At 33.3% G+C, this 17435-nt stretch overlaps 1 protein-coding gene across 1 annotated transcript in view; it reads right to left on the bottom strand.

Moving 5' to 3' along the window:
• The window catches only part of LOC143238675 (glutamate receptor ionotropic, NMDA 2B-like), a 200358-nt gene that overhangs the window by 30886 nt on the left and 152037 nt on the right, over positions 1-17435 (bottom strand). The window contains exons 9-11 of the mRNA XM_076479103.1: positions 15209-15392; positions 14448-14573; positions 551-771 (exon numbers count right to left, since the gene is read on the bottom strand). Of these exons, the coding sequence (XP_076335218.1) occupies positions 551-771; positions 14448-14573; positions 15209-15392 (531 nt within the window). The remainder of the gene's footprint in view (positions 1-550; positions 772-14447; positions 14574-15208; positions 15393-17435) is intronic.

Below are 17435 nucleotides of genomic sequence, written 5' to 3'. Positions count from 1 at the left end.
AGCCTAATCTAATTCTGAAATTCCACAAACTTCTAGTAATCCAACCAAGAAAGCCATGTTCCTTTTAGTGACTTTATACACTTGTAAGTATTTCAGGTTCAAATGAGCTTTCTCTGAGAGAAACCGTAGGAAGAAGTATCAGATACCTTCACTACTGTAACATAATTTAATATAAGTAAGGCTTGATAAACGTATTTGGTTTGATAAAGAGGAAACAAAAATATATAATCTCATGAGTTATGTCTGAAAACAATTTTTTTTTTCTGCTTATTGAATGAATCAGTTTCTGTGATTTCCAAGGAAATTAGTCTGAAGGGGACTATTTATTTATGTTGTGCCTCATAATACCCAAGGAAGAATTATAAACGTTATTTGAACTTTATTAGCGTACGCAATATATGTGTTGTGCCTCCATTATCTTGTGTTTTATATTCTTTTTTCGCTACTTCTTCACATTTTCAAAATTTTAATGGAAGACATTGTTTCATATGTCATCTTTATGACGTTGAACGAAAATTCATTATAGTATCACTAATGTTAACACACTCACCCTCTTGTCTTCGATGCCAATCAGGTCATAATATTCTTCTCTCGTGATCATGAATGCCGCTAGGTTAGCAGTATAGATGGCGAGAAAGACCACAGCAAACATGGCCCAGATATTGGACATAAAACGAGCCGTATATCCCCGAGGACAATCAAGGTTAACGCTGGCACCAAACAGTATAGCCCAAACTAGCCAGTAAGTTCGGAAAAGAGAGAACTTGTGGTCTAAAAAAATAAAGGTTATAAGATAAAACATGTAAATAAAAAAGTTAAAACACTGAGAAAAGACAAACATTTTGTATATATTCGAATATTTGATAAAAAAAATCTATGAGATGAACACTCTAAGACACCCAAAAAGTTGCAGCTTAAATCAAAACTGGGAATCCACATTTCTGGCTTTTATCTTACAGTTCTGACATTTCTTTGGACCTCGTAATTGTTAAACTCTTAATCAATTTTATAATTCTTATTTTTACAAGCTATCGTAGACATAAAATTCAATAGCGTCATTTAATTCGATTCAGCAAACTTTTACAAACGTCAGAGTTAATAAAGAGGTCCGGAAGTTAGATTTACAAAAAAAAAAAAAAAAGAGACACATGCAGATAAACTAGAATTAAATGATATAACCCGAATTAAAAATATATAATTGTTGTTTTTTATCATAGATATTGTTTGAGACGTAATGAAATACACTATTAGAAGCCTTTAAGCCCCCCAGTGGCTCAGCGGTATGTCTGAAGACTTACAACGCTAAAGACAGGTTTTCGATACCCGTGTTGGGCAGAGCACATACAGCCTATTGTGTAGCTTTGTGCTTAATTCAAAACAACAACAAAAGAAGCCTTTAACATCGCCCATCAGTAGCACAGTGGTATGTCTGCGGATTTACAAGTCTAGAATCTGCATTTCGATAAATGCAGTGGGCAGAGCACAGATAGCCCATAGTGTAGCTTTACTTTAACAATTTTTAAAGTGATATATTGTTGTTCTTAATATTACATCTAGGCGAGCAAAAATATTCTAACATTTTGATATAACAAACAGTTAGTATTTTGGTCAACTTGGAAGATGTCTGTTTTTGAAATTTATTAATTTTGAAGTCAATTTTCACTGTTAATTAACAACATTGAAGTGAACTTAAACGTTCTGGTGTTTATATATATTCTTATATTCCTTTGGCAACATGTGGTTGAAATATTTCTACTATTTTTCAAATTTCATAAGGAACCACAAGTTTATGCAGTTGAGAAACCTATCTTTAACAAAGGTAATATGCAAGCTTATGTTGTTCTCGTGCTCAATCACGTTTCGATAATAATGCAAAAAAACACAACAAAGTTTTCAATCTTTATAATTGTCGCCTTCGACTTATTAGCAGCTGAGACTTTGTTAGTTTGTACATAAAGAGGTACAAAAATATGCACAAAGCAATCATTTTGTGTTTATTGACTATTTTAAAGTACCATGCTACTGCTTTATGATACTACGTAATTTTAGTACCAGTGTAGATACTCTTTAATTCTAAGGATTTTTCTGGACTTCAAATGATGTAGGTCATAAGTACAGAGCTTGATATCTCAATAGACAATTTTCAAAGACATTAAGTTCGGGCTATATAAAAATATATGTAGTAAAACGAGTAATGTTTCTTTGTTTGTTTTTTTAAATTTCGCGCAAAGCTACGCGAGGGCTATCTGCGTTAGCCGTCCCTAAGTTACCAGTGTAAGGCTAGAAGGAAAGCAACTATTCATCACAACCCCACCGCTAACTCTTGAGCTACTCTTTGAGCTACTCAAAGAATAGTGGAATTGACCTAAACATTATAACGCTCCCACTGCTGAAACGGCAAGCATGTTTGATGTGACTGGGATTCGAACCCGCGACCCTCAGAATACGAGTCGAGCGCCTTAACTAGTCATGAATTAGTGAAATTACCTCAATAAATCTCTAACTCGTTGAAGTTCCAAAGACTGTATTGATGGCTTAAAACAAAGATTCACAGAGAATTAAATAGAATATTATGCTCATGAATATCTCAGAAAGTTTATCTTGACCTAAAGAATTGTGGGAAATATAATACGAAAATTAATAATGTGTATTAATATTCTAACATCATTCGTTTTTTTATCAGGAACCAGCAAAATACACAAAGGATATATATAAATAATTAATGTATTTGCCTTCAGACACTTGGTTTTGATAAGTTTAACTGGAATATTAAAATATTTTGTCGGATGCACGTTATAGAGTTGGAAGGTGTTGGAACTATTTTTATATTAGCTGCTTTAGAACTGCTAGTGAAACTGTATTAAAGACTTATCTGGGTAAGTCGTCACTACGTTTGAGTTGGTACTCCAGATGGAAAACAGCTAATCAATTGTACTCATTACCAACGTTTTGACTACACCTGTCAGATTGAATATTGGGTTTAACCGTTATTCTTATAGTAAACCCACGGCCTCAAATTACAAAGGAAATTTTTGCAACAATGGTACACGAATCATTCCTCGAATTCATATGCCCGGAACACTGACCACTAGGCTACACCTGGTATTTTTTTTCGATCATAGTGAACGGAATATTTTAAGTTGGACACTGTTGGTTAAAAACATCCAGAAAATTCATAACGTTTATTTCAATGACTCGAATTTTTGTTTTATTAACGTATTTTTACACAAACCAGTAACTTTCAGAAGAATATTCTTCAAGTAAAGGCGGAGAGTGAGTGTTTTCTAATTGCAAAGCCACATCGACTATCTGTTGAGCCCACCGTTGTAAATCCGTAGACTTACCGCTGTACTAGTGGGGACATAAACGAGGACATGACCTAATGTTTAATTTTCCAGACTGCAAATGGAAAGTCCAAAGTTGAAGTTACTTTAATGCACTAAACAAGTCCAGTGTTTGAAGTTTGTTTGTTTTCAATTTCGCGCAAAGCTACTCACGGGCTATTTGCGCTACCCGTCCCTAATTTATCAGTGTAAGACTAGAGGGAAGGCAGCTAGTCATCACCACCCACCGCCAATTCTTGGGCTACTCTTTTAGTAACGAATAGTGAGATTGTCCATCACATTATAACGCACCCATGGCTAAAAAGGGCGAGCATGTTTGGTGCGACGGGGATTCGAACCGCGACCCTTGGATTACGAGTCGAACGCCTTAACGCGCTTGGCCATGCCGGGCTCAATAGTTAGTTTAATTTGTTTTCGAACAGCCTCATATGATTTCGTTTGTACCCAGCATTCTCTAATAACAACAGTGTTACAAGCAAGAAATGGAACATTTAACACGTTCCATAGGCTTGTGTCAGTTTATATGTATAGTCAATGCAGGCCCGGATAAAACAAATCATATTAACTGGAAGTGAAAAAAAACACTAATTAAAGGGACAAGTGACCTAAGAGGTCAAAATTTAATTAGATTAAAAAAAAGCAAATTGTATAATATTGATTCTGGAATAGATGGAAACGCTGAAACCTCAAAAATCATTACTGTTTTATAGTACTGTATCTCTTTTGCACTTTATAGACTTTAAATCTGAAAACTAATATTGTGAATAGTTGAGTCAAGTAGTTTATTTCTACCAATCAGCGTTTTCTGGAACATAAAATTTCAAAATTTGGCGCAACGTTTAGAGAGGTTGTTTTTTGTGACGAAGTGTCTTAAGCTATTGTAAAACAGTTATATCTCTAAGTGATTACAATGTGTTTTTGGAGTGACGCCGACAAATAAACAATATACTTCAGGGTAGCTCTGCTAAATATTCATTTTTCTACCTCAGAAACTCATTGTTCTTTAAATCATCTGGGCTGAGCGTGGCCTATTAGTTAGCGTGCCATACTGTAGATCTTAAGGCTCCATGATTTGTATCCATGGACGCCCATAGAAATATTTTCAATGCGAGTAAAACATATGTAAGGGATGAATCAACTTGTACAGTGTAAGCCAACAGACTAAAATAATATGTGTTATGTGTGCTTAAACACAAATGTAAACTTACAGTTGAAATAATTAGCACATAAAAATATTTAGTTTAACTGCGATGGTAAGTTCACATTATAATACGTGCGAGTGTTTCTGTGAAATGTGAGGAGCTTTTATCCTTTCCTACGGGCACCCACGCTCACGTACTCTTGTTGCAAAGAAAATCTTTCTTTGTTTGTGTGTGTTTTCTTATAGCAAAGCCATATCGGGCCATCTGTTGTGTTCACCGAGGGGAATAGAACTCCTGATTTTAGAGTTGTATATCCGTAGACTGACCGCTGTCCCAGCGGGGGGAACATTTCTTTGTTCTTTGGGTCAGAGTGATAGTAAACTTATACTATTCGATGAACGCGTGGACTGTGGGTATACCATGCCTTTTGTACCTTCTTGTTTAATGTAGAAATTTTCAAGTTTTGAATTTTAAATCGTTTTAGTTACTTTTATTCCTTTGAAATTTGTTAGATATAACACGTGTTCTACTAATGAGTGAAAGGACTGTACTATTACATTATGCATGAATGTCGACGATCAGTGTTCAATAATTAATGGTAGTTCGGATGATAGCCTGAGGTTACAAATCCCCCCTTTTTAACAGAAACACCCATCACGTGGCTAAGAGCTAGTCACCATAGGCATTGTTTGTTTGTAGTTTTGGTTTGGTTTGTTTTGAATTTCGCGCAAAGTTACTCGAGGGCTATCTGTGCTAGCCGTCCCTACTCTAGCAATGTAAGACTAGAGGGAAGACAGCTAGTCATCACTACCCACCGCCAACTCTTGGGCTACTCTTTTACCAACGAATAGTGAGATTGACCGAAACATTATAACACCCCCACGGCTAAAAGGGCAAGCATGTTTGGCGTGACGAGGATTCGAACCCGTGACCTTCAGATTACGAGTCGAGTGTCTTAACCATCTGGCCCTGCCGGTCCTTTGTTGTAGTTAAACACAAAATTATACAATGGGCTATCTGTGCTCTGCCCACCACTGGTATCGAAACCTTGTTCCTATCGTTGTGAGTCCGAAGACATACCATCGTGCCACTGAGGGGCACCATGAGTAAATCAAAAGTTTCCCGTTACGTAAGAAATGTTAAATTGAAACATTTATTTCACGGATCTAGAGTGATTAGGTTAGCGAGATCACATTTCAAGGGTAGAAAGCCAGTTTAATCAACTCACTATTACAGTGGGAAGATGATTGATTGGTTGTTTGTTATAAAGCGCAAAGCTACACAAAGGATCTTCTGTGCTCTGTCCACCACGGGTATCGAAATTTGGGTTCTAAAAGTATAAGTCCTCAGATGTACCGCTGTGCCTCTGGAGGACAGCTGAAAGATCACGCACTGTCTATAAACAAGTACACACACATCGTTTGTCTTTGTTAGTGCGTTTCTTTCTTTACTATAACTCAGTTTTAACTAAATTAACTGCACGGTATCCTACGGATCTTCCCGTTTCATGGGGTACTTATCTAATATTATTTGAGTAATTCAGTTTGGCCTAAAAATACCACAAGAGTGGTTTAAGAGTTGGCGGTGGGTATTACTGAGTAGATGCTCTTGCTCCAGTTTATCGTTTCAGTCCATATATATTTTATACAGCTTTGCGCGAATGTCCAAAACAAAGAGAGACATTAATAACATCTGTCTAACGGACATATTTTCAACCACACTGAAACAAAACCTAGGGCAATCTTGATATATAAGTTATCTGCTCTAATCAACATGTTCACAGATTCCTGACCAAAATGCAAAATTTGCTTGAAAATCTTGTATTTTAGTGATATAACAATTATGAACTATTTTGGAAGATAAAACTATTCCATAAAGGATATTTAGAATAAATTAAACAATTATCATATGAGTTCTTAACCAGAAATAATAAATAAACAGATTGCTAATAAAATTTATTAGTTGTTCGAACACCAGTAAAATGAGTGCTATCCAAAATAGAACAATAATTCATTGTAGATATGACAATGACATCTTGGGAAAAACGAATCTTTGGCCATCGGAAAGTGTCAATAGAGGGCGATAATACTGCTGAATCTAACTTTCATTCATATCACAGCCTGCATACTTGAGATGACTTGAGAGCGAGTTCAACAAACTATCCAGTTTTGAATATAGATGCATGTTTTGGAATGGCACACTTGATTTTCGGCTATAGGTTTATTTTAAGTAATTTCTATATCGCGGAGTGCCTTCTGTGTAACATTCCACTCAACAACCTGTAACCACGTTCGTAAAAAAATGCACCACGCTAGTACAGCGGTATGTTTCCGGACTTACAACACTAAAATCAGGGGTTCGATTCCCCTCGGCGGGCTGAGCAGATATCCTTTTGTGGCTTTGCTATACGAAAAATACACACACACACCCTCAAAGAATATTGGAAAACTTCTAAAGGCAAACCTTTATCCAGTAATTTTTGATGACGAGAGAACTACTTGAAATAAAAATGTATCTCAAAACGGCTGGTATGGGTATTAACACTTTTATTGATAAGCAGAGAAATTATGCCATATGAGAGTGAATATCGTATCCCTTCTGACCTCATTGGTGTATCTAACAAGAATTATTACCCAATGACAAAAGTTTATAAGAATGGAATATTACACGGAATTATTGACACTATAATTCAAGGTTTAAGTCATTCCTTCTATGTTAGTTATTCATGTCTCAAGATATAAATACAATGTGTTATCGCCAAAAAGTTTTGTTGCCTACACAGTTTAATAAACTTTTACACAAATAAATTTGCCTGGTGTATTTTATTTGTAGTAATTGTTTTTCTGTAATCATTTTGCAATCATATCTGCTGCGATACCTGTAATTAGGTTGCTTTCAATAAGTTGAACTAATTTTGAAGGAAAACAAATCACTTGTTGAAGATATTCCAAAACTGATTAAAATATGTTATTATTTTCAAAGGGTACTTTTAACATGATTGTATAGCAAAAGGTGTTTCTTAAAACATTTATTTTTAAGTTATAACGCAAAACATAACATAATAGATAGAAAATATTATGTATAGGAAAAATATTAATTCATTAAAAATCACCTTAACTGTATTATCTTGCAGGGAAGTGGATAAAATTCTATATGTTTATAAACCTTATATAAATAATATAATTATAATTATAGAGAGGTCAAACAACATACATGACTTTTATGCAATAAAATAATTATATAGTTTTTAAAGTTACATAACTGTTACAGGTTATGAAAAAGATATTTTGGACCTAAAGAGATGATGACCTGTAAAATGTAGTTACCTCTCAAGTATTTTCTAATTAAACATAATAAATCACAAAATACCTCACTACTTACGGCGTGTTTGAATAGTAATGTTATCGGACCTTTATAAGCTCATAAAAGTAATATTGGGTTTTTAAGTTACAAAAATGTGGAGCAAGCTGTAATCTGTGTAGCAAGCTGTAATCTGTGTAGCAAGCTGTAATCTGTGTAGCAAGCTGTAATCTGTGGAGCAAGCTGTAATCTGTGTAGCAAGCTGTAATCTGTGGAGCAAGCTGTAATCTGTGTAGCAAGCTGTAATCTGTGTAGCAAGCTGTAATCTTCTTTTTGTTTGGATTCCAAGTACTACTTATCATACTTTACACGTTAACTACATTCTCGAAAATAACGCAATGTTAATTCTCCGTGTAAAATTAAGTGCATATGTTGCTAAAAAAATAAAGGTTTTAAAATTACTTCTAGCTGCATTCTAGTTACCTTATTAAGTCTTCTTCAAAAGACCAAAACGTTGTTCTCTGCTTTACCAGTAAAAGTTTTAATACCCATACAAGCAGTTCTGAGAAACATTTTTTACTTCAAGTGGGTTTCACGAATTTCATTGTCTGTATTTGTATTAAACTTGCATTGTGAAATTATCCAAGACTGTTTTATACCCGCTGCATGCAGTACGACACGGTTTTCAGTTTTACTTTAGGGATCAGGAGTAGCCTAGTGCCGGACAATTTGAGCCGAGTCTTTACACTTAAGGGCTGTAGATGCGTTATAAGAGTGATGGTCAAATCCCACTTTTCGATTAGTCTAAGAGTCGGTGTGGGTGCTGTTGAATGGTTAATCAGTTCAAAATTAGGGAAGGCTAGCAGATTAACCCTTTTGTAACTTTGTGTGAATATAGAAACAAACAATTTTACTTTGTATGACCAATAAATAATTTGCACTTTGATCTACCTCCCCCAAGTAGCTCAACGTTATATCTGGGGACTTAGGACGCTAAAAACAAGGTTTCAATAACTGTGGTGTGAAGAGCACAGATCGCTCATTGCGTAGTTTTGTGTTTAACTTCAATCAAACAAACATATATCTTTGCTTGTATCAGTAAGTGTTAGAATTTTATTTAAAACTTATTTGAACTACATTGCTATTTAAACACAAATATTTGATAAAATGTGGCCGTTATACTTTTTCAAATATTTTATTATATTATTTCAAGGCCAGCTATTGTTTAGTGGTTAGCGTGAGGGCCTTTGGTTCATGTTCTGCTAACAAAGAATCATCTTCTGTAATTAACTCCCCAAAGAGACATTGATTACATAATTCGTTACATCTATATTTATCTTAATCATTTACTTATACTTCAAACTATATGCTTGTCATTTATGTTACTTTGGTTAACATTTAACCACTGTGTTTCTGGCCACTTGATGTTTCAAGATACGTCGTTTTCATAGATTAGTGCGTCAAAATTAATTCTTGGTTTTATTTAAAATTACGAAATATGAATATAATCTTCCCTATTATATCTTTTTTACAGATCAGTAATCAAACGTCCTAAAACCATGTATTTGATATACAACTTTAATGTTTAGTCATGTAATAAATCAATAAATGTTTTATAAACTAAGCCCTTTTATACCGATTAACGTAAGAAAAACCTAAGCAGAAACATACGTTAATATATATAAAAGCCAAGTGTCGGTCAGCCACGCTTGATTTCTCCGAATATTGTGAGGTAAACAAGTTCAATTCCACTTTTTCTCCTATAACACTTCCTCTTTTGAGTAACAATTTCCATTTTAGTTGTATTTAATCATTAACATAGGCATAAAAAGCTCCTCTCCTACATTTCAACACTTTTTCTGCCGTATAAAAGCGTGTTAAAGGATAGAGTTTTCAGAATTATATCAGGCATGGCTCTATGTGTGTAACACCATATCATCCACTTCATTAAGACTTCTAGCTATGTAGGATCCGAATAGAAAAGCCGGGAAGAACCCCGTGATAGTATACACGGAAGTGCATTCGTACCCTATCAACGGTTGTTAAAAATAATTAAAAATTAGCGTAAATTTATGCTTGGGAATTATTACGAAAGACTTCAGTTAAAACAAACTGACGACATCAGTTATATGAATGGAAGAGAACGGCTTGCCCTCAAAAGAACAGGTGTGTTTGTAATCACATGGTCATCGTATGTTATAATCTTTTTTACAAAGGCACCAATATGTGGAATGTTTGCTCAGTTATATGTTGTGGATTCAGGAACAATATGCAGCATGTTCTTGTGAAAGGATACGTTATGTTTCATTTATTTATTTATTTTATGTATTGTCAGTTATACACGGAACAAGTTTAGTTCCCAGTGGTTTCCGTCATTTTTGACAGGCCTTTACGCTGGTATTCGTATATAATTGATGATGAGTCTCTGTCTGAATTCAAGTCTATTATTTTGGAAGCTTGTGAGTTTGTTTCAGCGCAAGCTACAGAATAGGTTATCTGTTCACTACGAGGAATCGAACTCCGAATTCTAGTGTTGCAAATCCGTCAATCTACTGGTGACTTACTGGTGAACATTTGGGAAAACATAAGAAGTAATAAGTTATAAAAACTCAGTAAGTGATTGAAAAGCACAGTACAAAATTTTTGAATTCTAATAAACTATTTTGATGAAAACGTAATATATATACATATATATATATATATATATACATTTACCTTTCTTAAATGAATGTTAAGTTCAGATCATATGCCATTAAAATATACTGTTAAAATTGCATCGTAAAATATATAAGTATGAAATATAAATCAATATTCATATGTGGATAAGTAGTCGACGCAAAGAAAAAATTATTCACTTTGATTCTATTTTGTTTGATCTATTTGCATCCACTTCATAATTCTACATCAAATACTGGTTTATAAGAGTAATAGATTTTAATAACATAATGTATACTTTTTCATGTTCTCAAAAACAGCAAGAACCAACAATTACACCTTTCTAATCGTTTGTTTGTTTGTTGTTAAGAGAACAGCTACACAATGGGTCATCTCGATTCTGCAAAACGCGGGTATTAAAACCCGATTTTTAGTGTTATAAGTCATTAGAGTTACCGCTGAGTCATCAAGAACCCCTTCTTATAAAGATATTATATGTTATGGAAGGGCATGTTAACACCTTTAAGCTCACATTTTGGTTGTGTGTGTGTTGAATTTTACGCAAAATTATTCGTACAGTGACTGCATTAGCCGTCCCTAATTGTGAAGTGATAAGAGTAGAGGGAAGACAGCTAGTTAACAACACTTACCACTAATAATTGGGTAACTGTTTTACCAATATTTAATAGGATTGAATGCTACATTATTACTTCTTCAAGGTTAGAAAGGCGAGCGTGTTCTGCGATGGTTTCTGATCCCGCCATCTATAGGTTCCGAGTTGGATGTCATAGCAGGCTTAAGTTCACTGTAAAACTTTCAGGTAGGTTTAAGTTCTCAGTCATTATCGTTAAGAGAGCCAGAAACTAGCTTGATCTTGCGTTATATTACATGTTGGTTTATTTTATTTCTGTATAATATAGATATTATTTTAGGGTTAATTGTATTATTGAAAGATGGTCTCTTAACTGTTAATGTCCGTCTATTTATGGTTTTGATGATTATTTTGAGTTGTATATGTATATATGTTCCTGGTGGTTCAACGGTAAATTTGAGTTCTTATAACACGTAAAGCTAAAAAGTAAACCTTATTTTTAATTATTTTTCTCTTCAAGAACAACGAAACATTAGAGGAACAATATAATTTATATAATATACTTTCATCAGTTAGTTTGGTTTCAGTGTTTGTTTTGAATTTTGCGCCAAACTACACGAGTGCTATCTGAGCTAGCCGTTCCTAATTTAGAAAGCAGTTAGTCAATACCATCCGCCACCAATTCTTGGGCTACTCTTTTACTAACGAATAGTGGGATTGACCGCCACATTATAATTCTTCCACGGCTGAAACCGTGAGCATTCTCTATGAAGGATACTTCAACATGTGACCCTCAGATTGCGATTGGAACAGCCTAACCACCAGGCCATGCCAGGTCTGTCATCATTTAGTAATTTTGTGTAGGTTTCAGAGATGTTGTTTGAGGAAATGTTGTACACTTGCTTTAATTGTTTCTTTGTAGTTACATAGCCTCATTGACGTATTTGTTTCTAGGTGAAGGAAATAGATGACATTCATGTGAAACAACTTTTTATAATGAAGAATGCTTTCAGAATATACAGAGAGATCTTTTATAGCACTAATTTATAGTTTATGCGGATGATGTCTTTGTAGCGTTACTTTATTAATCGGACAAAATATACTCATGCATTTTTTTTTACTATAGGTGTAATTCTATTAACAGCATGCTATTAAATAGCAGTTTTATGCCCAATTCTCTATACCTGATCCTATACATGTACATATAATGCTTAAATAGATACAGAAAAATGTGATATGTTGCCTGGCCACTTTATTATACCACCTGATCATATATTTATATAATACTCAGTTTGTTTGCACGTTCAAAGAAAATTGATTGCGTTATTTTTTTGGGCGATTTATTGAGTCTCATGGAGGCGAGATGCATTTATATCATCTTTCATTAGCAGAACGATGGGTATGAGCAGAAATATCTCCGGGTTTAGGTGTAGCCCATCTATGATGGGTATCGTTATTAAATACCATTTTTTTAAACCAGATATTCAAAGACATTTGTCATGAGTTATCTCTCAATAGCAATAATAAAAAAAGTGATGTATTTACCACTAGAAATCATCTATTTGTGTCTGAATAAAAGAAAAAGGTATTAAACAGGACTTAAATTTGATGACCAGAATCCCAAGATTTGGAATATAAACGATTGGAGACAACTTGACTGGATAATGAAGAAAATTTTATCATTAATGTACAACGTTTCGACAAGTTTGTGTGTCGAGTTCAAATAGTGTACAGAGACACTTGAATATATGCATAATATGGAACAATGATATTACATATTAATAATTATGGCCAGGTGGTTAGGGCGCTCGACTAGCAATCTGAAGGTTACAGGTTCGAATCCCTGTCGTACCAAACATGCTATCCCTTTCAGTCGTTATAATGTCATGGTCAATCCCATTATACTTTGGTAAAAGAGTAGTCCACGAGTTGACTAGTTTAGAGTTGGATGGCGCAGGTTGTCCTCGTGCAGCTTTGAGCGAAATTCCAAAAACAAACAATTAAAATAACAATAAACGCAGGATAAAGAAAGCTATATTAATTTAACCAAACAGCTCCATCCTGAGCTAGCATTTCAGGGTACCAAAATAACTTTACTGGGTTGTGAAGCAATCTCTGGTCCTGTGACCTCTTCGTTTCATGCTAAATATATAATGTGTCACTGTAAACTACTTGTACCCGACAATGACATGATCTTGTTAAAACGTTATATATTTATAATAAAGGTTTTCATTGCCCAGTCAAACTCTCTCCAAACATTTATTAAAAAAGGGTGTATAGAACAACAGTTATTAGATCTTGTCCCACTTACTCAGCTATTTTGATAGTAAGTAGAATATTACTATCTCCAACCGCACGTGCGATGAGCATTATAAAATTGTAATGTGGAAGTTTATGATCATTCTGAATAAAAAATACTCATATAAAGAGCAAAATGAAGGTATAACTTCAAAGTAAGTGGAAACATATGCTGTAGTTTCTACTATTTTGTGCTTAGAGTAGGATAAAATGTAGAGAAAAAAACCACATGAAACATTTGTCCATGCATGAGTTGTCTCCACAGATCAACCTGCTGGAAACAAGATGGATTCAAGTTGGATCTTACAACCGTGAAGAATGTGATTTTATATGGTTTTATTTAATGTAGATGGTCGTCGTACACCTATTATTTTTAATGCACTTAATAACTGTTGTAATTTCTGGTATAAAACGTTTTTACAAAAGAAAACTAATTTTTCTTTATATGATTTGATGAAAAATTGGAAAATCGCTTGAGTTTTTAATAGTAATATATGTTTCTAAAAATAGCATTAAAAGGTACTTAAGAGGAAGGTAACACTTAATCATCCCTGATTAAAAACACAACAAATATTCATTCATAGTGGTATGAAGAACAGCTGTGACTGGGATTCCTTTAAAAAGTAAGAGTGATAAACTTTGTTGACGATTATGTGGACACTATTAAAAATACGAAGATCATAATGAAACAATCCGGGGATCTCTTATTGTCAATTTGTTTTAGTTTAAACCATGCTGATTTCTTGTTGTTAATACAGTAAAAAAGTGGCTAATCAACACAGTAATGGAAAAGTAAACTATAAATTTAGTAAAACTTGGGTTTGTTGTCAATTTGGACAGTAATGTTTACTCAATAGAATATTAAGTAAAAATCTATGATACAAAAAATTTCAAACAAAATGCATTCGCTAAATTTAGTGACGTGACATGACTCATTTTTTATTTTTCTTACAAACAAATAGCTCAACAACATTTACAATATTGTGTCTGTGATCACTTCATTATGGATTAACAAATAAAATGAATTAGGTAGTATTAATCTTAAAGGAAGACACATCTCCACGTGTTTAATTATTTTTTTAGACAGTTTTAAGAAATAACTTAACAAAACATTACCTCTCGGAGGTGACATTTTCATATCATATCCAAATGGACTTAGCCATTCGAACAGAAAGATGGCAAAGGCAGCAACCTGGATACTAACCAACAGGATGAGTAGCCAGGATAGCGTGTCAAAGGGTTCTGAAAAACGCAGAAATATTAATGTGTGCATAATTTCTATACTTTATTTCTATTAGAAAACATATCAGTTCAGCATTAGGATAGAAAACACCTAATTTCAGCGAAATTTATAGAATTCGATGTATTATGAACTTCTCTTGCTTTAGATTTTGAGATGCAACCACAGTCACTAAGGCAATAGAAGCCCATGGTCGTTATGGACTTGCAATACATTGCATCGTGTCCGGGAAATTAATAATCCATTGTTTAATAAAACATACTATTTGACGGTAAGTTTCTGGTGACAATGAAATAAAATGATCCTATAGAAATATATCTAAAGCAGTAGACTACGTAACGTGAAATTAGATAAGCGTAATATGTGTTTACCTTACGGTACTTCAACTAGTCTTATTATTATGTATTTACATTTTTATTTGGGGGGGGAATTGAATATTTATACGTGTTAGAAGGCAATTTTTTTAAATTCACATTTTGTTATTTTTTTCTTCAATTGACCAAATATTTAGATGATAAAATTTTGCAGTAAAAATACCAGGAGGCATGATCAATACTTTTTGCTTTTTTATGGGAAAATGATACAATATATCATAGAAATAACAATGGTAAAAAGGTATTAAGTGTATAATTCTCACCAAGAAATGCCTTTGGTGAAATAATCCCAGTTCGTTTAGCTACGATAAGAGTTATTCCGGTTTCCATGAAGGGAACTGTAAAGTCCAGCACTGTTTGACGTTCGGAATTCATCTTGAAACTTGTCACAACAGCATCTGCTCGCTCTTCTAAAATTTCTGCTATTAGTCCGTTCCATGATCCATTCTAATATGTCATCAAAAACTTGAATAATTTATAAATCTTATAATAATCCATAAACAACAAACTCCTTATCGTCCATTTCCTTGTCCCTTTACTCGAGAATATATTAAATCATGGTATTTATATTTATGGGACAAGGAGACTTCAGAGAATAGAAACATCGGAGGACCATGACAAACTGAAATGGAAATTTCATTTTCAAATTGATTTATCAATTAATCGTTTCTGATTCACGACTTAAAATGTAACATGTGCCTGATAATGAGTTTGTGGGCTGGATGCTGATTCAAGTTGGATCTTGCAACCGCAAAGAATGTGATTTTATATGGTTTTATTTAACGTAGATGGCCATTTTACACCCATTAATTTTTAATCTACTTAATAACTGTTGAAATTTTTTATATAAGATATTTATACAAAAGAAAACTAATTTTTCTTTATATGATTTGATGAAAAATCACAAAATCATTTTGATTTTTAATTGGAATATATGTATTTAAAAATAACATTAAAAGGTACTAAAGAGGAACATAAATTTTAACCATCTCTGATTAAAAACACAACAAATATTCATTCAGTAGTTAGCGTGGCTGCGTATTTTGTTTTGCCTATCATCATGTTTCAAGTTAAATAAAAAAAAGAGGCCTAGCTAGCTAATGAATAAATATTTACTGGAAAATTATTATCAATTCTACAAGTTTATGGAAAAGTTTCATCACTGATATAATTGTAATTACTAATTTAGTTGTCAGTTTCGAATTCATTCCTTTAAGTCGCACACTGAATCCTTTTTTTAGTTGTATCTTTTTTCACACCTGACTTGTTTTTCATTAAATATCATAATTGTCGTCAATACACACCAACAAGCCACAAGAAGTAAAAATATGACACTCGATAGCAACTAACATTAGTTTTAGGATCACCAAACCCTTTTATTCGTAAAAGATGTATACTTTATAAAACAAACCAGGTTCTTTAAAACACATTGTAGTAGTTTTTCTCTCCAAAACCGTGTTATTTAATAACTTTCTTTATAATAACACCGTGGAATCTAGATTAACAGTTTTTTGTCATCACTCCATGTAGTCGGTACAACCGTATCAGGCATCATCATTTATGTTAATTGTGAGGTTAAACGCCCTTTGATTAGGATAATTTCATAAAATTTAGCAAATGTTACTCAAAGGTTGGCTATGAATAATAACCGTCCACCTGTATGATTTTTTGTTGTATTTGTATGGGCTTTCACTCTATAGTTTTGCTGCTTTAGCTCAGGCTCTCTTTAACATGAATGACAAAATTTCCAAGGTTTCGAACTTTACTTTTAGGTGAAGATATAGTGAACACGATAACTCACGTGAATTTTTGCTTAGGTATGCGCAAAATGTTTGGTAAGAATTAAGCGGTTTTTGTTGAATACTTTGCTCATGTGACTCATATTTAGAACAAATTTAACACATAATATAATATTATAAAGGGCTATCAGTGTATTAAATTTGAAAAGAATCCACTAAAGTTAACTACGTTTTTCCATTAAATACAATTTTTTTTAATGAATTCATTTCAAATATGATATGTGAAATAATACTGCAGTGTAATACATCCATTGAAAATATGCGATAGTTTGGATTCCCACACTCCGAAAAACATAAAATTGAAAATTGATAGACTGTTACTTATGTTAATAGTATACAGTGATTTATATGATTTGAAAAAAACAAAACAAAAACGAAACCAAACCCTAATTTCGCATTCAGCAAATTATGAAACACCGTTATCAGAATAAGTGGTGAGAATATATGCCGGATTTTCTGTATTCGCTATTGAAAAGGTTTGAAATTTCTACTGTTTCTTTGGCATAGCGACATTGATTATAATATTTGTTCATTAAAGGATAATTACGACGTTTCGAAGGAAAATATATTTCATTTTTTATCTTTTATGTTGCTTAAGTCATCATCATATATTTTCATCGAATTATTTTAATTAGACGTTAATATTTATCTAACACTGAAAAATAATATACTTAATTTTGTATAAAAAGTA

The sequence above is a fragment of the Tachypleus tridentatus genome, chromosome 13 (genome assembly GCF_004210375.1).
Source record: "Tachypleus tridentatus isolate NWPU-2018 chromosome 13, ASM421037v1, whole genome shotgun sequence".
Classification (NCBI taxonomy): Eukaryota; Metazoa; Arthropoda; class Merostomata; order Xiphosura; family Limulidae; genus Tachypleus; species Tachypleus tridentatus.
The sequence above is the reverse complement of the archived record's forward strand: the minus strand, read 5'-3'. Positions and strand labels throughout refer to the sequence as shown.